We start from the raw sequence: 23,418 nt of genomic DNA on the forward strand, positions 1-23,418 counted from the left end.
TGAGCCGAGGGGGGGGGGGGGGTTGGGGGGACGCCAGGGATCAGCCAGCAGATGAGGTGCTGAGGTGTTTCATGTTCTACGCTAGTTTCTTCTGCAGCTTTTTCTGGAAGCACACAGGCAAGATGGAGAGCACAGCAAGTACACCGAGCACAGCCAGAGAGTTCCAGGACACGGCCTCGCCAGCTGTGGTCAGTTTGTACAGTGTTGTCCCCGCGTTGATCGCTACAAAGGATGGCGGGGCCACTCCTGTGAGTAAGCCAGGTTACAGGTGAGTCAACGACAACAAACAATACCAAAATATAGTACAGACAGTCAGAAGAAGGAGACAAGTCTTACCAAGAAAGGTACCGATGAAGAAAACCCCCAAAGGCACATTGATGACCGGTGAGGTGATGTTGATGAACCAGTTGGGAAGAAAGGGGGTTATCCTCAGGAAGATGATGTAATTGATTAAATGATCTCGATGTTTTTCAATCTGCCAGCAAAGAGTCATGAGCAGAATGTCAGTGAGTAACCTGATTACCAGCAGTTCCCACCTGAGGATTTTACAAGGATCAGTTGATATTAACAATATGAGCACTTTTGTCGTAATGGTTATTTCAGTAACAGTTATACCATTTTGCAATACCAGTATTTATTTTTGGTAAATCCAACTTCAGCGTTTCAGAATTCCACTTAAAGCTGAATTAACAGCATTCATGCAGTGTGAACAAACAGAAAACATAAAATTGCTCAAACAAATACACCTTCGATTCAAAGTACAAACTCAGTTATTAGGCTTTTACCTGCTGGGACCATTTGTGTGCTCTCTCTGTGAGGTATTTGTAGACAATGGGTCTGCCCACCAGATATGACAGCATATAGCAGAAGGAAGCACCAAGGCCAGAGCACTGCCAACAGAAAACACACACAGCAAGAAAACATTGGTTACTTCTAATCCACACGCACACACCTTGCCTAAAATCATTGTCACTCTAGAAATTGAACTGAAAAATAGTAATAGAGTGGCCACAACTGACTAAGGATAGAGGGGGCCGTATCTTTACAGTGTTGTCCGTACCAACGCCTGCCAGATTCAATTATGACTTCATTGAACTGGATATTAAAAATGGATATTTAAGAGGCATGACGCATTAATGTAAAAGAGAGCATGTTACTATTCCAGTGCACAGTTGCTCATCATACAAAATACAGCATTTGTTTTGAATCACACACTTGATACCGGCCTTCCTCACTCACCAAGCATACTAAGAACAGAGCCAAGGGGAACGGGTAAAGGTACCCAGACAAGATGCTGAGGAAGATGGATCCAGGGATTGCAAATGTCTGCAGGCTGACAAAAGCGTTAAGGTAACCCACTTTGCAAAAACAAGATCAATTAACAATAGTAACAGACAAATAATAATAATAAATACATCAAAAGCATATATTCCTCCGAGTCCTCTAGCCTGCTGGTCTTTCTGTAGAATATGTGATTTGATACGGTCAATGTTACGGGAGAAAGAAATGCACAAAAGGATAGAAAACAGTATTTTCCTGAAATGTTGAGCACGTCTCCAGCTAGTTCTACACCATACTATACTGTCAGTCCTGATGGAAAGGTCAACTGAACTGAAAATCTTTCTCTTAAAATGTGAGTTGCTTAAGAACTGACTGTCTGCACATCCCAGCCAACGATCCCATACATGTCTTTACATGAAACAAGACATGGCTGGGCGCCATGGTTCTATTGTTTGAGCAGATTCAGAGGCCTGACCCCAGTTATCAACAAGTTCACTAAATTGTTGTTCTCACTTCGATCCATACCTTCTTTAAAGACCTGAATTCCAGCAAGGCAGTTCTGAAGACACAGCCCAGTAGGAAGCTAGGCTAAGATGGGCAGGTAGATAGATATCCAAGGATACAAAACATATGTCGCAAAGTAGGCCACCAACACTTGGGAGTAGTACGTGTCTTTGTATTTGGACAACACGGTTCCCAAAGCTTTGGCATCATCCATGTCTTTAGGGATCTTGATTTTCTCCATTTCATCACTGGAAAAACAAACAAACAAAAAAAAAAACTTCAGTCATTACATATTTCTCACAAACATATTCGTTTGTTTTCATCACAGTACAATGCATACCAAAACTTGATTGCTCAAAATGCTTACGTCACCTCTGGATTTTGAGCATCATGTCAAAATGAGTAGCTCAGTTTGATCTTCTCTTGGCATAGAAATACTGCCGAAATCAGGCAACTCCTGCAAACTAAGGAAACGTCACCCGACCACGAGTGTTACCTTTACCTGCCTCAGCCTGTCTTCACTCGCTCGACTCACACTACTCCACACCTCGAGCGCAACAACAACATTATGTAGACCCGACACTGTGACTGGGCTCTTTGTTAGGTGACCTGTTAACTTCAGGATTTACCTAAATCATTTACTTTTTACTGGCATTACATTGGTACAACCATGAGCCTCAGGTCCTCAGAGTGAAGGACATGAGGTATTCTAACTCAAGGCTGACAACTAAAAAGGTGATTAAGCTTTTGCGACAGCTTTTTAAAAAAATCTACAGATAAATCAGTACAAATTTGTATGATATTTTCTGGCATGTGTCTATATTTTAGCCTTCATATTACCTGGTATTATCTTCTCCTGTAATGTCTCTAAGTACATGTGTTTGTTACTAATGTGTTACCCTGTGTAGTACTAAAGGGTGTTAAAACAGCCCCTACTTTTAATGACATGCATTGAGTACAAAACTATAAGCAAATCAGAAACTGTTACACTTCAACATTGTTTTTGAATTTAACTATTTATGACATCCTATTTAGTCTTCTATGTCTATCATTACCACTCAGTCAGCTAAGTTTAGTTTTAGTTAAAGTAATATATCCCCACTTGGGAAGCAGCAGCACGGAATACATTTTGGTAATCATGAGAGTCACAGCTTCATTACCACACTTACAAATCCACTGCACTATGAGCAAATCGTTTTGTGACTGCTCAAAAATGCATCTTAGATTTTAAGGGTAATGAACATGGCTCTGTGGATGATTACATTTGGTAACATGTGGGTGGGTGGGGGAGATAACTTACTCAGGAAGCTCTGGGAAGTTCCTGTAGACCAGGTACATGACTGAGGCCGCAAATGTGAAGATAGAAAGCAGAATCAGGAGAGACATGCGTGCAGAGCCGCCTTCAGTGTGCTGAGCCTCTGTTGGGGAAATAGAACTTATTTAACAAAGAAATCAAGAAGTTACTCTAAAAAAAACAGACAAACTAGCTACCAGGGAGCCCGGTGTAATCTGCTCATTAATTTTGCATCACTTGTTCAAGCCCCTACAGGGAAGTGAACTCCCCCCCCTTGAGACAGACTCCTGCTGTTTCTGAGCTGGTCTGTTAAATCATGCTCTCATTAAAGACTTCACGGAGAGGGACAACGGTAGCAACGGTTAAGTTCATGTGTCAGAAAGACGCGTCGTGTTAAAGGAAATTAGGGTGTTTAGTTGTTGTTTTTTAACCAACTACAGGACTCTGGATATGTAATTGAGAGATGAACGAGGGAAACTTAATACAGATCTTTGAAAACAAGACATTCGTATTCCTCCAGACTTTGGGTTTCAAAGAACAAGCGACAGTTGTGAAACTGATGAAATCAATTACAAGTCAAAGTAAAGAAAATGCTTATGTGGTGATTTATGTGGACGGACACAATAAGGAAATAATTGTTTTCATGTTATTAACACACAAATATGTTGCGTTTTGTTATTAGGACAATTTCGCATAATTTTGTAATAGTGTAATCTGATCAGCAACTAAGTACTTCCCTTTTGAAATCCTGGTTTCAGGGTTTGGGAAATGTTTTTTATTTGATTTATTTCTTATTACTTCACGACCTTCCGTCTGAAAAAAGGGTGTACACGTTCTGGTTTTCTGCAGGCGCACCTGGTGGAATGTAACTAATTTGCATAAGATTGTACTTCAGTACAGTTTTTAGGGACTTCTCCTTTAATAGAGTACTTCCTTTTCATGCAGCATAACACTTCTATTACACAACATTTCAGAGGGGCGAAATTGTACTTTTAACTCCACTATATTTATCGACAGCTGTAGTTACAAAACAAATTAGGATATTAAATACATAACATAGTTAATTTATCAAATGTGGTGCATTGTTATAGATTAAACTATGCAACAGTATAGAAAATGGTTCAAATTAGCTCCACCTCGAGCAACTACAACAGTAAAATGCTTCTTACACATTAATGCAGCAGACATAATAATAATAAGAATAATTATAACAGCAAATGTACAAAATAATTCATATTAGTATAACAATCAATGGGGCTACTTTTCAGCACAGAGTACATTTAGTTATGATTCTTTCAGTACATCTGACAAAACGTACTTTAACCTAAGTAACATTTTCTTCACAGTGATGTATTGTTACCGAGTAACGTAAAGACGAGACCACGGCTCGTTGGACGGTCTTTGTTAATTAAACAGCTAACGTTAGCCTAGCTCACAAAAATAGATTTTACCCTCGTTTTAATATTCGTGACAACTTAATCACATTCAGCCCCGTACTAAGGCTCATCAACATGGCTTGGTGTGTAGGTTAGCTAACGGGACAGCGTTATAATCTTCATTAACTAGCTTTATAGCGTTAGCCACCGGAGTCGTAGTCGGCTAGTTTTCGGCCAACGTTAGCTTTACGTTAGCTCCGGTTCTGCAATCCGCTTGACCGCAAAGCAGAAATGATGTCGCAAAGTCGTTATATTGCTCAATATATGTATATGCACGTTGGAAGGATTTCCTTTCCTCCGCTTTTGCTCTACATTCATGTTAACAGTTAGCCACCACAGAACCGGAACCAGGACCCACCTTTCAGTGCTTCTGAGGAACCAGCATTCGCCTTCACCTCCTCTTGTGTCGAGGACAAACCGTCGTTCTCTCGTCTTTCCTTCCGCTTTTTGGCCATTTTTCACTTGGATAGCGTTGAGGTCTGCTCGGGTACCGACGTGTGTAACGGCAACAGCCGGTCGGGTGGAGTAACACCGGTGAGGTGACAGCCCAATGACACGTGACACAGGCTGACCTTTCACCTTCACGTCTCAGCACAAAACCCTGTAGTATCCACGACAGCGCCCCCAGCGGTGTCTCCGTTATTAACCTTTAAACAGTGACACGTGGTGTGTAATGCGGCGACTGTGTAAGTCGGTGCATTGCATTTCATATAAAGTAGTGAGTGAAATGTTTAAAATGTTTTACATATCTAATGAACAGAATACCTTTTATTCAGCTTCATTAATCTCACAGCTTCAGTTACTAACTTACTTGGTCTAGTAAAATAATTTTGAAGGACAAAACTAAATTCGACCCTTAATTGGCAAGTGTCAAGTTTTTTGGAAATGTATAACCTTATTAAACTCAGTGGGCCACAGGGCAAAAATGAGCAGGCAGGTCTCTATTAACCAGTGTTCCTCCAATTCTTTATGCAATGCGTGATCAACCACAATTACTTTAGAAATACACAGAATATAAGAACACAAGTTAAATAATGGGTCTTAAAACTATACTTTTACCCAAAACAGGGCCCAGAGTTTAGGGAATAAAGATCATCTTAAACAGCATGTCAGCGGTTGTTTTAGTGGAGCATAAACCCCAATTTCCGTTCTTCTATTCATGTGTCTCAGTAAACTGACTAAGTCGCAATAAAGGGCCCAGAGCATGTAAATGAATTCTGCTATGGTTTACCATAACTTTTACACCTGTGCTTTTCCTAGAGACATGCCAGTGTTTTCTTTGACAGTAAAGGCCTATTCAGCATCGATTATGGGCTCCGTAAAACTGCAGTGCCGTCATATCCTCTGTCCAGTGCCCGTTATGTCTTTCTACATGTTGCTGGACAACTCACCGGGCTGCTCGTCTCGGACGCGACGGAAACTTTAGAATCAAGCCGTCACTGTGATCCTTTGATTATATCTTTGCTTCAGAGTCGCTACGTGGAACCAGGCTTGTGTTTACAAAAAGTCATCTGAAAATATTAACCACTTACTTATAAAGTAGGAAAATACATACGCCTGTATAAGGAAACACGCGGGTCATGGAATCCCTCAGCATTTTTTTTTTTTTTTTTAATATGTTGTTGTATATATAGATGGTTCATCCATACACCAACCAAAAGCTTGAGACCTTCACGATAAGTCCAATTGTACACGCTTCAATGATGTATTCAATTGTACTTTCAGTGCTCACAAACATGTCCTGTAGCCACACTGAACACCAAGAGCATCCTCTCCTTTTCCTGAAATCAATAGTTTCCGAGTTGCTCACTGATCCACTCTGTAACCAGATGCTTGACAACCAGCCGTTACAGAAGTCGCTTGCAAAGTAACAAAGTTACAGCTGTTTATCACTTTAAATAGTCTTCAATTAAAAAAATTTGCAGTCTGATACAGAAGGCTAGGATACCTGAACAATATGAAAGTGCTAGTCATTAATTTACAGAGATCAGGCATCACATAGTGCTATGAAGTATCCAATATGCTACATATGAATACAGCTGTTAACACCTTACAAATGCCTCTGGTGGTTTTTCAAGGCTACTTGAAAAATCAATAACCTTGGCTTGTATGTACATAAACATGAGCGTTTGTTTATGCAGAAAATAATGTAGATATCACCACTACCAGAGGTATAATCTTATTACGGCCATTTGGCCACAACAGTGATAATGAAATATTTAGTCCCATCATCAATTTCTAACTGTCAATCCCCCAAATTTGTTTAAGTGGGAAAAAAAACAAAAGAGTTGCCGCCATGGTATCCCCACCACATTGGGCTCCAGAAGACAACGTTGTTCAGAGCTTCTTCTCCTGCATCGTGCTCAAGTTCTTGGTTTGTTTTCCCCAGCCATTGGTTGCATTTTAGTTGCTTTCCCACATCTTCCGGTGCTATTTCCCCCGTTTGACAGATTGAAGAATGACTGAGAAGAACCAGTTCCGGAACCACTACTTAAGGGAACAACACAAGCTTTTTTTCACTTCACTACAATCAGTCACAGAGTAATAAAAAGTAGAACGGATGACTCAATTCATTCCTGGAGCAGTGCCTCCAAAGTTGAAAGTAGATGGCACCACTGGCGCTGTGAACTTGTACCCGCCGTGTTTCTCGATCATCTTGGATTCTGCAATAAGATAACAAGCAACAGTGCTTAAAAACCACAGATGTGACCTCACGGGAAGTCTTGTTTACTGCTCATGTACACAGCTGGTGCTAGACCACCCCTAAAAGTTGGCCATTTTCAACCGGTCAGACGGCCCGAGAAAGACGACATGTCGCCACGTGTATAAGGCTTTTAAATCTCTTCCCTGTCCACAGAACACAGGAACAGCATTTGGAGACAAGACTAGGTGCCACACAGTGTGATCCAACGCGTTTTGGGGCATTTTATGACTTTATTATTCGTCAGACAGATAACAGGAATGAGGAGAGAGATATTGGGAACAACACACTCAAACACTGGACACTGCGGTTCTTCGACAGCTCCTACACTTTAGGCCACAAGCGTTAACAAAAGCCATGCAGGCAGAACGATCCACAGTGTATTGGCATTTTACAATTGAACTTGGATTTTAACAAACATTTAATTATGATTCTATTTCTTAAATAATCATCCCAGATTCATATCTTAGTGCCCATAAAAAAGGCACAAAGGTGGCTGATTGCAACATGCTGGACTGTATAGTGTAATTGGATAAAGGCTATGAATACTATAGTTATTTTACTCCAGGTCAATGTTTCGATGAAATTGCATTTATAAGAACATTTAAAATAAAATAAAAAATAAAAAAAAGCAACAGAACTCAATAAAAAAAAAAAAGCAGGAAATAGTAGTAGCATGTAAAAAACAATTTGCTTTATTGTCAGACTGAAGTGCCGCATCAGAGTTTAATTGGAAATTTGGATTGCAGTCTCAGCAGACGCTCACCATGTGCTGCCCGTCTCTGGTCTGCAAGTGTGCCAATGTCCTGAAGGTGTTTGCCCTGATCCTCGTCAAGGGTCTGTGTTAGTGCCTGGTACCATGCTGGGTCACGGCTCTGGATATCTGCATCACAGTAAAGTACGATTAGTGATCCATACTTGTTTCACAAAGCTATTTAAATCTCTTTTTGCTCATCACAAGCTTTCACATCAGCAGGCCGTCCTCTTACTCTGTAGTATGGCTTTGAAGATCTGATACTCGTCCACTAGGTTGTCTTCATCATCTACAGCTGTAGTGTAGCCCTCGAGTGCCGTCTCCTCAGCATCATCCTCCTCCCAGTCCTCGTCGTCTCCGTCCTCTCCCGCCTGCTTTGCCAGCATCTCCAGGTACTCCTGGCCTTCCTCATCAATGTCGTCCTCGTCACTGCCCAGCTCGGCTGCAGTCATTCAGAGTCAAGGGAACACGTTAATACACTCGCCTTGCAGAGGAATACTGAACTTGGCTGATGCAACACTGAATATATCAACACTATTAACCTACCGTTGTTTTCGTCGTCGTCCTCCCCATCTTCATCGTCATCATCTTCGTCATTCTCGTGCTCCGCTCGACAGGCATACGCCCTCTTGAGGCCATTGAACAGAAGGATGGCTGCTGGGAGAAGCTGGATGGCCACCTGGTTGACAGCCAGAGGCCTCTGCTCGAGGTCAATGAGCGCACAAATTCCAAGTATGCACATCTTCCTGTCATGAAGGCTGAGGGGAGCAAGGGGAACACAAAACCTTTTGTTAACAGTTGTGAAATTTCTGTTACTAGCCGACTGAACAAAAGAGCCCGAGAGACCAGCATTTAACATCTTCAAAAGATTAACGGTAAAACAAAGTTACAGTAGTTGCAGCCATAGTTCATACATTTGAAAAGTATGACATTGAATATGATTAATAGCAGGCTCAAGACATGTATTGGCAGATTTAGAAACTCTTTTAACAGTCAGGACTGAGTGTACTCGAGTGCTTATTTACACTGTTGAAATACTCATGAAACTCTTACCCAAGGAAGCAGTCCACATCTTTGAGCCACTGGGTTATGAAGTGGTTAGTGATAGGCTCCGTGTTGTTTGGAAAGCGTAGGTTCTCCAGAGTGTTGAGGAGAAGAGGGGGGCTGTAGTAAAGTGCGGCGATAGCCACCTGCAGGCACATAGTCCTCAGCTCGCTGGTCTTCACCTCCCGCGTCAAACGCTCCAACGCAGCAGCCACAAACAACGGCACGACCTGAAACAACAGACCGTTGAGCTCTATTGAAGATAAACTTGCTATTACTTTACTTTTCTGGTTGTAGCTTTACAGTTAACTAGTTTGAGGTGTAAACTTGTTAAGATACTGACCTGGTCAATGCCTCGACCTTTGCACTGCAGAATGATCACCTCCAGTAGCTTGGCTGCATGGCACTCTGGGTCCTCGCCAGGATCACCTGTCAGCACCTGAGTGAAGTGACAGACTCAGGTGGACCTCCTAATACACCAACCACCTCAAATAATTAGCTGGAAACACAGTTCTGCATCATTGTACCTTCTTGCACATGCTATAGATGATCTCCAGGTATTTGGTGTCAGATAGGAGAGTATCTGTGTCCACTGTGACATAGTTGTGAAGAAGCGGCATCATATCTGAAACAGAAACATTTTCCCACAGCTGAGTTTACAGCTAAATTATATTATTGAAGATTGGCCGTTACAGAGTATGGATCCGGTACTAATGATCCTTTTTATTTTACAACTTAAAATCTGGTTCTTAGCCAACCACACACACACCTGTGAAGTAGTCAAATCCATCTTGCTGGAAGACTTCATACACCAGTGGAAGGAGCTGCCACATCTGTGCCGACACCTGCTGGCAGGTCAGGCTGTGAGCCAAGGACAAGATCTCCTCGTAGAACTCTGGGAAAAGAAAAGGTCAAGACAAGTGAGTCACTGTAGGTAAATATAGTCTGTTTATCAATAGTCTCAAAGGCCGACAGACAGTTGTAGTGCAACATGCTGGTGGAATGTGGATGGACCTGCTTACCCAGTACATGTTGCTGCAAGACAGTGCCGATCACCTGCAGACAGATGCCCTCCAGCTGCTGGGTGATCTGAAACAGCACGAGGGTTAAAGGCAATGAGGACTTAAATCAACAGAACATAGAAGATAAAGCTGCCTTCATCAAATACAGAACAGCATGTTCCCTGTACTACAAACACACGGAGCATCCCGTTGCAGCCATCGAGCTCGAGTTAAAAATAAAAGAGCGATGGGAGAGGAGATTTGCTCTTAGTGTCTAATGAGAGATGAGGGAAAAAAAAAAATTGTACTTCCAGGATTTCCCTTTTATTATTAAAATGGAAACAGCTACAAAAAGTACAATAATCACATCTAACAAATTACTGCAATATCCCAGAAAAACGAACTTGCTCATTTGTAGGCTTATAAACAAATAATAAATAAACAGACATGTAGCCTGTTCCAACATAATAGAAAAGACCTGGCTTTGCTGATACTGTCTATCGATCTCCTCCGCAGCATTTCAGCATCTGAGACAGTGCAGCGCATGCACACAGAGCTTCTCCGTCTGAAAATAACTCATAATTAATGTTGATGCATACACAGTATGCTGCCGACTTCAAACGGTAAAAAAACCGTTTTAAAGCATATTTTAACCAAATGTTTGTAATGCAACATTATAAAACTGAATGTTGATTCAATAACAACCAACCAGCCATACTACATTTTGAGTCAAATCAATTAGAAGCAACGAGGATAGGCACCTCGTCTCCATTAATGTTTTTCATGTACCTGGTGTTTCAATCCTGTAATGTCCAATTCATTGGTCAAATAAAAGTGATTCCAATTCTTTGTAGTGAAGTGACATGCATTGACGTATCACTGAAAACTAAACTGTTGAACCATCAAGGAGTTAATTATCCTCAGTGTAAAGTAATGCTTGGTCAAATCCAATGGCTTCGAGCACAAGCACTCCTGTGTTTAATCAGACATGGTGGCGATATATCTAGCGTCTGCCTCAGCGTCTGAGTCACTTTGAACACAGTGAGAACAGAGCGTGTTCCCAGGAGTTGGTGGGTGGCTGAAGTGTGTTGGCAGGAACTCTACAGCAGACCAGAGCTGCTTCTGCAGAGGAAGTGGCACCGAGATAAGTGATCGGCCCGAAGACTGTGCGTGTGTGTGGGCAGCACGCTTAGTGCTATATGCTGCTTACCTCTTTGTGGTCCTCCACCACACTTAGCAATGTGTCAATGGTGTTGAGGATGCCCATGGCCGTCACCGCCTTGTCATCTCCTCCCTCCTCATCAGGGCCTGTCTGAATCACCTGGTTGAACGTCATAGCCTGACAAAGAGCAAACACAGAGACTATTATGATTGTGTCCACAGTCGCTTTCTGAGAGGGGAACATCTGCAATCAGTGCATTCACATGACAAAAATAACTTCTAAAATGAGGAAGAGCTGCTGTGCAACTGACTGCACAAGTTTTAACAAACTTCTGGTGGCTCAAGAGAAGATAAGCAAACATGCTCTCTGGCATTTTGTCGAGACAATTACATTCCTGGTACCTTAACGTGGATATGTAGTTGCCATTATAGTCCGGCACATTACAGTTTTAGAGAAAACCAGACCATTGTCTCTTTTTGGATTAGTCAGTGGGCGAGTATTATCTTGGTTGCCTGTACTTCATCTGCAGTATAGATCATTTTCAACATTTGTTTTTCTCCTAGGATAGTTATCATACATTACAGCCATGGGGGAAGTTTATCAAGGCACCGAGTGATGGCGTTATGTGAAATGACAACATTAACATGTTGCGTCTTTTACCGCTTTGCACTTACCAAGTGCTGTGTCATCTCCACTGCAATTGGAGTCACCTCCTCGCTGTATTCACAAATCATCTTCTGTATGACATTGGTGAGGTCATCGTTTTCCGTTTCCCTGACGATGTGCAGGAGTGCCTGCATCACTGGCCGGATGAAGGGGGTGATGTATTCTTTGGCTGAAGAATAAAAAACACACGAGTTAATTCAGACACTCAAAGAAAACTACAAACTTACACAAACTTCATAGAAGAACGATTGTGTATGAAATGCCGTCAGTAGAACACCAGCGGCATGACTTGCTCACCTTTCTCCTGGTTGCTGATGAGAACCTGCAGGGCAATAGCAGCCTCCACCTTAACCGGCATCTCGTTGTCATTGATTAGACAGAGGCGGGTGAGCTCAAGAGCGGTCTGCAGGTTCTGGTCACTTTTGAACTTCACCTCACAGAAGTAATGCAGCACCCAGCAGGCCTGTGTGAAAACGGAGGTTAAGGAAAAACAAAGCACTGAGACAATAAAACAAGTTTGTGTCAATTCAAAGCCACTTTATTCCATCATGCCAAGTCTTAGGTCTGCCTGTTTGGGCATGATCACTTACTCTGGCTCTCATGTAGCCCAGTTCACTGCGGAACAGGGGGAAGACGTGATTCTGCAGCATGAACTCCATCTGGTCCTTATAAATCTTTTTCTGTGGAGAGAAAGAAATAAAAACTGTCAAGTTTCACAAGGCAGTTTAACACATCAAGTATCCGGTATGTTTAACTTTTCTAACTTTAACACAAAAAAAACATCCACAACTTTGTTGGATACGTTCTAGAAACGGTTCAGATTAGGGATGGGAATCGAGAATCTGTTCCTGGTCAGAGCGTTAACATGCGTCATGTTTCAGTTTGTTTGGGCGTGGAGCATGGATGCATTGACTGGCACCATGACACAGAGGATACTTAGCAGCGCGAACAAACCTTTGGGGACACGCCCTGTTTTTCCCTGATAATGAATGCTACATTATCAACAACAAACCTGAGTTGAAATTGGCAGAAGAAGAGCTAGTTAACATTGCCGTTACCCGTCCTGCTCGGCCAAATAACAGAGCTAAGGTTAACGAAGTTTGCATGAGTCACATTATGGTCGTGTAAAATGTTATTGGCGAGAAACTTTAATAAATCAGTTTAAAAGGGGTGTTTTCAGAGCGATATAAAATAGATATTAGAGAGGGACTTTTGACCTGTTGAACATACTAACTCTAGGTGAAAATCTATCTCTTGCCCCTGTTAGATCATAATTTCCAGCTGAATGCTCATGAGGGCTGTCCTGTCATGGTAAAAACAAACAGCAAGGTGCGGTGAAAACGTTTCAGATGTTCAAAACCTGTTCTGTTCTGAAAGGAAACAAAGGTTTTATAATCTCTGTGTAGAAAAGTCAAAGAGGTGGTGCTATCAAGCTGGCTGAGAGGCATTTACCTTCAGAAGGATTTCAGCCAAAGAGCCAATCATGTGGAGGGCACCATCCTTTTTCCTGGGGTCAGAGGCGGGATCAGTGAGAATCTGGTAGCAGAAGCCCATTGTCTTTTGTAGCACCTAAACACAGCAAGAGCATACCGGATTAGGCCTCAATAAATATGAATTGTAGGGACAGTACTTCGAACTGAATTAACCAAAAAAAACAAACATTCAACTTGCCTCTTTCCTCTTGTTGCAGGCAGTGAAGAGGAGTGTCTGGGCTGCTGTTGTTGGAGAGATGAAGTCCTCAAATACATCTAAGGGAGACAGCAGAGATTGGATAAATGATTGGCCATCACGAGTACACAATAATACTTTTTAAGTTAATGGCAGGCATCAACTTTCTCTGCTTACCAAACTTCATGCGGATGTACTCGTACGGATCCTCTTGCCACAGTTCCTCATCACTGTCTGTGTAACACATGAGGGGGAAGACCACATCCTGAATGATGCCCTGAAAAACACAATAAAGAGTCACAATCAGGGAGTGATGTTGGCTGAAACGGTACATATTGGCAGCGCTTTAGCTTCATGCTTCTACTGGCGACAACTAGACCATCAAAAGATAGTTTCACAGTGCTGTTACTGCACAGCTACCATCTAAGAGTTGTCATTTTAAGGATATTTAGACATGTTCTATGCGTACCTGGATGTGTGGTTTGAGGTTTCTCCACGTCAGAGCATGTGCTATGCCCTGGTTGATGTAGTTGAGTGTCTGTTGGAGTACTCTGGGAGCCACATATTGCTTTTCCTTGAACTGGTATAAGACTTTCAGCAGCACCTAGTAGACAGATGTACAAAGAAATTCCTTACACACTTGTGAGGTGCACTTCAAAAGACACACTGTTCAGTCCGACTGGAGAGCTGCTGCTTACATTACGTCCTCTGAAATCCTTACCTGTTGAGCAGGAACTGCATATTCCTTGAGGAAAAGTTCAGCAAACTCTGCATACTCTTTTGTTGTGTTGCCTGGGCTTCCATACCTGGACAGATAGTTTAATATAGCAAACGTTGTTAAACAGGTTTGTACGTTTTACAAAAAAATTAAAAAAGGTAAGAGAAAAGTGTATGGATTTTTACCTCTCAAACAGACGAGCCATGATGTGAAGGGCCCACTTCTTACACTTCCACCACGGCAGCTCGGGTCGCTCATCTTCATCTACCTGCATCGTCTCCTGCACAAACCAAAAACAGCGTTGGCAGTCAGCTTGTGGATAACTCAAATGTTTACATTTTGGACAAACAAATCATTTGTAAGGAGTAATTCGCAATATTGGTGCAGTATGAATGACTTGTGTCTCCTTACCGGAGGCACATCTCTATCCACTACTGTCTTCAAGATCTCCATCCACTCCGTCAGGTTCTGCCTGTTGATGAGTTCCAGAGGGAGGTTGTACTGTGGAAATGAACAAGTCCGTTTTTAAGGATACATCTTTCTACACCAAATATTGAGTTATGTTCACACCAAAAGGGGTCACAGATTTAAGACTAAAATACTTATTTTATTAAAAGAAGTTGTGCTTTTCAAAACAGAGATTGCGCAATACTGCTGTAAATAAGATCTGCCGTTACGCCGACTTTGCTTTTCCCCATTGAACCAAACAACGGCGGCGTAATGCCTGCCCAGTGTGTGATTTCAGACAGCATGCCCACACCACAGGAGCAAAAGAGGCCCGATGTTCAACATGACAGTGTCAACGTCTACTGTAAGGTATAACATGACTGTGACTGCACCTTTACCGTCCACGTTATAGCGGCTACTGGTTGAGCAAAACTATTGAAAGGCTTTTAAAAACAAATCTTTATGAAGAAAAAGACAAACAAGTTTTTATTCTTCTTCTTAACACCCCCCCCCCCCCCCTAAGAGAAGATGCCATGAGCGGTGACATTACCTGGAAGAGGGCATAGAGGATCTTGAAGATCTGTTTTTGTATGAGGACAGAGTCACTGGAGTGGTCGGGGAGCAGCTGGATAAAGCGTTCTTTCAGCATGGGCATGAAGATGTGCATGGCAGCCACGAGAGGTTGACGCTCTTCTGGTTTCTTATATCTATTTCACAATAGCACAATGTTAACCCCCCCATGTCATGTGCTACAATACAAAATAACGTTTAGATTGAGAACCCTGACTTACTCGTAGTTTTTGACGAGCTGGTAAAGGCAGAGCAAGATGCCCAGCCATCCTGCACTGTTGTCCGACTGCAGGTAGAAGCCAATCTTGTCCACGATGGTCGTCCACTTGCCAGGGTAGTCATGCTTGATCATGTGGTGGATACATGTCGTCAACTGGACTCTGACGAGTTCAAAAAAAATACATGTTTTGATTGATTAATTTAGACAAACGGATGAAAAACAAAATCTCCTGAGCTCCTCTCACTCTACTCAACCTGCAGGGTGTAAGTGTGGTTACCTGATGCGCTCGGGGGAGTGGATGATGGCCTCCACTATGTTGTCTCGAATGAACAGCCGGTCCTCATCTGGGATGTTGTTGACAGCAGGAGTCTCTGTGACTGAAGCGTCGCCGTCACTCCAGTGCTGGGTTATCATGTTCTTCAGGTAAATCACACCTAGACAGAGAGAACACCACAAGGGTCAGCCCTTTAACAGTACAAAAAAATAAAATATAGACTACGGACCGCTACGACTATTTTACGCTTCGGCGACTGTGAGTGTGCACTTTCTTAGCTTATCTGTCTCAGTTTAGCTAGCAGGCTAACTCCGCGGCACTTCAGAGAGAAAAGTGACGCTGGTTCAAGTACAGGATGTGGATTGGAGATGAAGACCCGTTGAAGCCCAGCTCAGGGCTGTTCGGCAGACGGTCGGCCAGCAGGGATATCCATGTAGACCTGCCTGCTCCGTTTACAGAGTTTCCTCGGCTGGGTGAGACAGTCCGTTACATTATTTTGAAAGTGCGTTGCTCACTGGCAGCGGTGGAGGAAGTCTTCGGCAGACTACGTTGATGCAGCGTGTGGGAGAAATATAGATAAACAAAAGCAAGACAAGCTAACAAATGCTACACAGAAGTGGATACAAACTGCAGCCGATTAGTATTGTGGAAGATGTCGGTCTGAGGAACGTTCTCAAGGTGTGTTCGCGTCTGGTGTGAACGCAGCTTTAGGATCGCAACGAATGCCGGCACGTATGAGCCTCCCTCAAGACGCACCATCACAAGAAGAATACGCGAGTTGTATTAAAGGAGAGGACGACTAAAGCGACGGCGTTACAACGTGCAGCAGCTGTTGCCCTCACTGGAGACTACTGGACATCGCTGGGTAACCATCATCACCTCGGAGTTACGGCATCATATTGATAAACAGTAGAGCTGCATTCACATGCTCTGACTGTCATGAAGACACATTTAGCTGAAACATTTTATTCCTGTTGCACAGCAGTGGAACGTTTCACAGTCAGCACACTGAGCACAGATAGTGAAGAGATAGAACTGCTACTGTGTAAAGGGAATACTGCTGTTAGAAAGCACTGTTTAAAGTGTTTGCAAACCAAATGTTATTGCACTTTTGTTCATATAGCAGTACTTTTAAAATAAAAGTGAGCAATACACTACTTTTGAATTCATTATTGAACTTTGCCATAACAATGCGATTAATCGCAAAAAATCCATGCGATTAAATATTTTAAATCGTTGCAACTTATTGTATACACCAGTGCAAGTGATTGATAGTCCGATGTAAAGCAGCTGCAGATAAGGTTGAACACCATGTATGGAATTTTAAAAACCATACATGGTGCACAACCTCATGCGACTCCCAAATGTTAACCAATCATATTGACTGCATTTACATCAAATAAATTCTTCCATCTGTAGTTCTGAATGTGGCACCAGGCTGGGAGTCGGGTTCACTTCCACAATGTGGGCCCCGCTGTGAGTCCTGTGGCTCGCAGGGAGCGGCGTCTGAGGCGAACGTCAGACTGCTGACACAAACGTCTACACCGCTAGCGAGGCAATCATAATCCAGCCTATCAATGCTGACAGAGCACAAACCCCCTCCCCTTATGACCACCAGACTACACTATCACCCAGCACTGCAAAGCCACGAGGAATCAGTTGCGTAAATTAGAGTCATGGACAGGAGGAAAATGACTAGCTGAATGAAACTGCTGAGAGGCCAACATATGGTAGAAAAGGACAAACTAAACCAAAAATAAAATGGCCATATAAATGTGGTGAAATACCGACTTCAGCTATAACAGTGGTGCTTATTAAACTCAGCTATTCTGATTAGCCACTCTCTAATATAACATCTGAACAATTTGTTTTTTTAACTATTAACTATTTTAAATGACCTTAAAATCAAAAACAAAAACAAAACACATTTGGCAGCAAAAACCTCAGAAGCAGAGATCTCAAAAACGCCCCATGTACCGGACATGCTGCCAGTATGGATTCAAAAACAACTCAAACCCACATTCAATGATGCTGCCCGTTATAAAACCACTTTGATGAAAGCATTTGATCATCTATTCACTGAAGATATGTAGTAAGCGCCAATCAAATGAAATGATCGTAGCAGAGTGACAGCACTTTTTTAATGTTGGCCTGCTTTCCAACATCAAGCCAGACAGGAGCTACACGCACAACAATCCGACGGACTTGTGTATCGACTAAGTGCCAAAACAATAAGTTAAGATAATGTAGCCCTAAACGGACATGATTCAAACATGTTTTTAAAATGTCGTCATCTCAGAATAACGATATAATCAATTTGTCGTCAACAAAGGGTCGTTTCCTCTTATTACTTAAAATGTTTCTCAGAGATCAGAGTACAATGCCAGCATGCATCTCCATGGTCCAATCAGCTGACACTCAAGTTGTACCTCACCCATATACCGACACTCATAGTAAATGCCTTAAATCGACCCAGATCCAGCTGACCATAAACTGTAAAGAAGACTGCATATAAATACTATGTACAGTCTAAGGAGCTGACAGCTAGCGACGGACTTGGTGACGTTAGAAGGATACTTGTGTGACTTCGTCCGTTCAAAATAAGGTGTTAACAAGGATACATACAGAATACATGTGGAAGTAATATTAAATGGATTATATTCACAAGCGGTATAAAACATTTTACCTGTACACCTTAAAAATTAATTTAAAAAACACCACAAAAGTATGAGGGAAATGTCATTATTCATGATTTTTGGCTGCTGGAAAACAACAATTTAATGAAAATGTAATTAAATGAATTATTCTGGATAATGACACAAGAAATCTCTCACTACATAGACACTAGAATTATTATCAATTTAGAGATTTCAACATTTCTACCATGAAATAGCTACATTTCTTTTCAGATGTGAAGTCATTGCTGTATGTAGTGAGAGATGTCCTGAAGTCAAAAATCAACCATTGTCAGAAATAATGGAGCAATGCGTCTTTATAGTGTTCAGAAATTAAGCCATTTCACAGCAGAAATGTGTCAATTTTACGATGGAAAATCTCATAATTGAGAGTCAAATTCTTGATTTCGTGTTTGCATGTCGTCAGAGACGTCTTCAACTCAAATTATCGGTCATCGCCAGGAATTCTTCTTTATTTTCCAGCAACACAAACATCAAAGACAATAACCTCACAACTTTGTGGTATTTTCTTTATAATGCATAAAGGGATACAGGCAAAAAAAATGTATACTTCTTTTGAATATAATAATGAATATATATAAGCCAGTTTGTACCTACCCTTGTTACCACCTTATTTTGAAAACCAGACGTAGTCACAAAGGAATCCTTCAAGGAACCTCGAGCTATTCTTGGTATCCCTCCGCTAACTTGGAGCGAGTCCATACCGAGTCCATACCGTCAGCTTGAATTAATTTACCGTCAGCTAATTTGATTCAGAACAGCATCAGTGCAGTCTGAGGAGCTACTCCTCCTCTATTCTGCTTTAAACACCGTCAAGACATTTTTCCTACAGATGGAAAAGTAATTCATTGCACCATAGCACAGGTCTTTATCGGCTTAATTTGCTGCTACAGCTACGAATACTTGAGGTGGACACACAACGATTCAGATGCTATCCGTGTACTTTCTGCAACAACTTTGGTCATGAATTTCACTTTGAACACATATGTTTCCCTCCCTTGACACCTTCCTCACAGAGCAGCATTTAACTGAAGCAAAACAAGCTATATTTAACAAATTCCACATGTCCACTGCTCTTCAGCGAGGCACTTTAGCCACACAAGAACACAAGTGGGAGTCATGCAACACGGCTAAATGATCTTTTCAGAAACTATTATATAAGTGACCTGTTTACCTTGGGATCGTGGAGAATATCTAGTCTATTTCTCACGTAACGCAATCGGACAAAATTGGAGTCCGATACAAAGTGGTAGATCACACAGTGCCGAAACGTCAACCCACATAACAGCAACACTGACAATAGAAAAGGACAACTTAATTTCCTCAGCAAGTGTTATTTTGCACGCTTTATAGTTTGGAGCATTGACGACAAGGTGAAGTATTCATCCAGCTTCACGAATAATTATTTCTACGTCTTAAAATCTATCTCAATCTAATTCTGGATTTTTATTTGGAGATTTAATCTGTCGCAATTGCAAAGTCCTAGCATATGAAGGTCATTAATTAACATTCAACCCTCTGATAAATGTCTTGAAATGTCATTAGCAAACCAGTGTAATTGCTTTTAGACAGTTTTGGAGAATAGCTTTTAATTAATTAGGTTGTTTTCCCTGTAAGATGTGTTTTTAACAGGTCACATCTGGCAGCACCTTAACCCTCCGTTTGTGTTTTCAATCTCCATCTCAGCTTTAAGTCAAGTCAGTTGACTGTAAAGAAGTAATGGTCCCACTCCTTAAGCTACCAGAAGATAGCAGGGACTAAATCCCTATTTTTAGTGATTATTTTAAACTGCAACATTGAAGACTTTCATTTAAATAAATGTCTTTTAAGTCACGGTGGCTCGCTGAAGGAGGCAACACAGTGCTGCCAAATCAAAGCGCAAGTTTGTTGTTTTCACTCAAATAGAAACTCTAAATCAATGAGCACTGTAACACTTAAGATGAATAAGATATGCAGAGGGGATTTTATGTTCCATCTAGTTTTATATAAAGATCATCTTTCACAGACTGCAGGACTGTTTTCTCAAGCCACGGTCTAGACTCACCTGCTTGTCTGACAGGCAAATCCAGCTGATCAGACATGGTGACACGCAGCAGTGTGGACACAAAGTTGACCTGGGTGTGACCCTGAAAATCAGAAATGAAAACAGCTGAATGTAAAGCAGTCAGAGAACACTGAAAAGATTAAGAATCACATTGTTCATACAGTGTTGTGTAGAGTAGGTTTCGTATGAACCCTACTTGGAGTTATTAAGCCAGGAGGTTGTATTTTAGACAAGTTCAGCACACATTATGTTTAGCTTACAGGTGTCGCACAATCACTATTGCTTAATATTTTGAAATTGATGAATAATGTTTTGCCTTGTTGCATTTTTACATTATTTTAAAAATAAGGTTGACAGCCCATATAGTCCTGGGCTATTGCCTCCTTACAGAACTAAAGCTGCTATTGGTTGGTTCCTGTGAAGATGTAAAGGTGATAAATATGAGATGACCAACTGATTTCACAATGCAGCTCAAGTCTTTCAACATATTTTTTAAAGATAATTAAATGTATCTCAACATGTTGTCGAGCCTTATTCAATTTTTATCTGGCCACTTTCCACGAAAAAACTAAGTCGGAGTTATGACTAAGCAAAGCGCTGTATTTAGAAAACATGCACTCCGACAGATTTACTCCATCCTCCTCCAGTAGACATGACTTTTTGTTCTGTACACAACTCCAATAACTCCAGCCAGCTGTGTAGGAATACTCTCCAAGCTACGCCATTCAAGTGAGCCATTACTATCAATGCATGTGTGGGTGTAACAAAAAACCAGCCCAAGACAAATGCCACTGCCAAAAATAAACATGGAGGAAGAAGAAAAACACACTCCACACATGTGCTATGCCGGGATTATTATCACTTGAATATGAAACATGAAATAGGTCTTCGGTTGTGATAAATGTCACACAGTGACTAGCACAGATAGAGAGAGTGGAGCTGTGGTACTGAGATTTGTAAGTAGTCTCTCAAAATCTGGCTTCAAAACAAACAATTCAAAGACTGCATGTACTTATGATCAATACAGGTGATAAAAACAATCTGTGAGCATCATGACATGAAGGCTCTAAGTTCATATATTTAGGACGTCCATACTAACTGATAGACATTTATGGGAAATTTGCAAACTATTAATTTCTGCTTTATTATACATAACGTTATGTGTCAAACAAGAGAGGACTCCATAGTTTAAGTTGTAGTCAAAGTTACCAAGTCCAGTCTCAATCTTAGCTATTGAACCTGTCTGAGAGTTCATTTGTACAGAGTAACGTTACATAAGCTTGCAGACGACACCAAATGTTATAAACACTCTAAAGTTTAGCAATAAGCAACATACTAAAAATTAAAAAGTAAAACATAACTGGAGAGAGAGAGCAGAACTTTTTTCCAACAGAGTTGCTAACTCTGTTAACAGTAGCTCACGTGGAACTCTAACGTAAAACTTAATTTTAGATATTTTATTAAGTAGCTATAAAGTCACCGATCACTACTTAAATGTGGCAACGGCAAGCAACAACGAAATTGTTGGTCCGTGAAAATGTTATTGCGTTGCTGAATAATGTCATCACTTCAGGGCTTGTCACAGTGACACGTGAGCAGCAGCTATGTAGCGGAGCTATGGCAGCTCACCCAACAAGCTAAGTTAGCTAGCCGACATTAGCCACACGGCTAGGACTCAGTGTCCTGCTGTTAAATACGCTAACTAGCACATGCCCCACGTTTCAGGTTGCTTCACTTGTTGTTTATCACACCTGTCAACGTATTATTGTGTCGTGTCAGCTCCGAAATGAGTCAAAACTATACCAAAAACTGTGTGTGACGAGCTAATAATGAGCTCCTCAGCGGAGCGTGAGGCGCTAGCTGGGTTAGCATTAGCGACACAGCTGGCTCAACATGAAGCTAACGCTGGTTACTGGAACATGAGTGTCATCGAAATAAAAAATACTATTGAATTCATACTAACGGCTCTACGCTGGTGATAGGAACGAGGGCATAATATGAAGTATAACCGCTACTTGTCGAGTAGCGGAATGTAGCCGTTGGTCTGTCACAGTAGCAGAGCCTGCGTGATCGCACCATCTTGATGTTGTGAACGGCCGAGGCCCAGCCCGGGACCGCGCCACTACCTCCATCACCACTAACGGCTAATCTCAACTTTTACCTCGTTCAGCTGTCTCTCCGCGGCCTCCCGTAGATTGGGGTCCATCGTGCCCCGAAGGGCCTCGACTAAAGACTCAGGATCCATGACGAGAACTCTGCTTACGGCTCGGATTTTTGTTATATTTCAGACGTCTAGCAATTCCCAGTCACTGCGCACATGGACGCACAGCTCTCCGGTTACCCGGCGCGAAAGGAAGCAGTGAATAAAGTACCCGGATAGATCAGCGCCAAATTTGTGCAGCACGAACATCCGGCGGCGAATACACAGCCTCGGGAATTGTAGTTCCCAGCGTAACTTTGGTACAACTTGCCCAATGTTATGCACAGTGCTTTAAAGACATAGGGAAGGTGACCCCCCTGCTGGTTGCCCTCATTCCAAAAAAGGAAATAAACATTTTGACTAATTCGTCAAACAATGAAACGGTCACAACAGGTGTTCACGCACTTAACTGAAGAGTATTAGTTATATATTATAAAAATAGGATAGATTTGAATTGTATGTCTCATCTGATCATAATCCAAAATACAGAACTTGATCTTCAGCTATAAGAATCTATGGTAGATTATACTTAGTTGTGAGGTCCATCATTTTGTCTGTAGACCTCTGTCACCATTGAAGGTTAAATCCCTATACTTTCTGTTGAATATGGCATAATTATAAACAAATCAAAAAAGGAGAATCACAAACATCATATTAACTAACTAAACATATACAATAATAAACATAATGAGAGCAAGATAAACAAATTCACACTGACTAAATCAATCTTCAAAAGAG

At 41.6% G+C, this 23,418-nt stretch overlaps 2 protein-coding genes across 2 annotated transcripts in view; both read right to left on the reverse strand.

Moving 5' to 3' along the window:
- tmem41b (transmembrane protein 41B) overlaps positions 1 to 5,085 on the reverse strand; it is a 7,139-nt gene extending 2,054 nt beyond the window's left edge. Inside the window, exons 1-7 of the mRNA XM_076110318.1 lie at positions 4,874 to 5,085; positions 3,086 to 3,203; positions 1,905 to 2,033; positions 1,240 to 1,333; positions 786 to 890; positions 337 to 475; positions 1 to 246 (exon numbers count right to left, since the gene is read on the reverse strand). The exon at positions 1 to 246 is cut by the window's left edge and continues 2,054 nt beyond it. Of these exons, the coding sequence (XP_075966433.1) occupies positions 77 to 246; positions 337 to 475; positions 786 to 890; positions 1,240 to 1,333; positions 1,905 to 2,033; positions 3,086 to 3,203; positions 4,874 to 4,970 (852 nt within the window). The 5' untranslated portion in view covers positions 4,971 to 5,085 and the 3' untranslated portion in view covers positions 1 to 76. The remainder of the gene's footprint in view (positions 247 to 336; positions 476 to 785; positions 891 to 1,239; positions 1,334 to 1,904; positions 2,034 to 3,085; positions 3,204 to 4,873) is intronic.
- Positions 5,086 to 5,464: 379 nt separating this feature from the next.
- Positions 5,465 to 22,860, reverse strand: ipo7 (importin 7). The gene is made up of 25 exons (XM_076110317.1): positions 22,642 to 22,860; positions 20,481 to 20,562; positions 15,744 to 15,900; positions 15,468 to 15,626; positions 15,227 to 15,383; positions 14,641 to 14,730; positions 14,415 to 14,509; positions 14,233 to 14,317; positions 13,981 to 14,115; positions 13,689 to 13,788; positions 13,515 to 13,591; positions 13,296 to 13,412; positions 12,434 to 12,523; positions 12,141 to 12,306; positions 11,852 to 12,012; positions 11,226 to 11,354; positions 10,037 to 10,103; positions 9,784 to 9,909; positions 9,542 to 9,639; positions 9,358 to 9,453; positions 9,024 to 9,244; positions 8,517 to 8,728; positions 8,206 to 8,412; positions 7,983 to 8,099; positions 5,465 to 7,178 (listed from the first exon to the last, which is right to left on the reverse strand). The coding sequence occupies exons 1-25, from the start codon at positions 22,723 to 22,725 to the stop codon at positions 7,081 to 7,083; spliced, it is 3,126 nt and encodes a 1,041-aa protein (XP_075966432.1). The 5' UTR covers positions 22,726 to 22,860; the 3' UTR covers positions 5,465 to 7,080.
- Positions 22,861 to 23,418: the final 558 nt, after the last annotated feature.

Source organism: Anarhichas minor, unplaced genomic scaffold, assembly GCF_050575085.1.
Source record: "Anarhichas minor isolate MPS153535 unplaced genomic scaffold, ASM5057508v1 ptg000042l, whole genome shotgun sequence".
Lineage (NCBI taxonomy): Eukaryota > Metazoa > Chordata > Actinopteri > Perciformes > Anarhichadidae > Anarhichas > Anarhichas minor.

What these genes read in the sequence shown, in the direction of transcription:
- ipo7 (XM_076110317.1), bottom strand. Translation starts at nt 22,725, where the DNA reads ATGGATCCTGAGTCTTTAGTCGAGGCCCTTCGGGGCACGATGGACCCC. An exon ending in TCCTCTATGCCCTCTTCCAG is followed by an intron (nt 14,731 to 15,226) that starts GTAATGTCACCG and finishes TCATTTCCACAG; the next exon opens with TACAACCTCCCTCTGGAACT. An exon ending in CTTGCAGCAACATGTACTGG is followed by an intron (nt 9,910 to 10,036) that starts GTAAGCAGGTCC and finishes TTCTTTTCCCAG; the next exon opens with AGTTCTACGAGGAGATCTTG.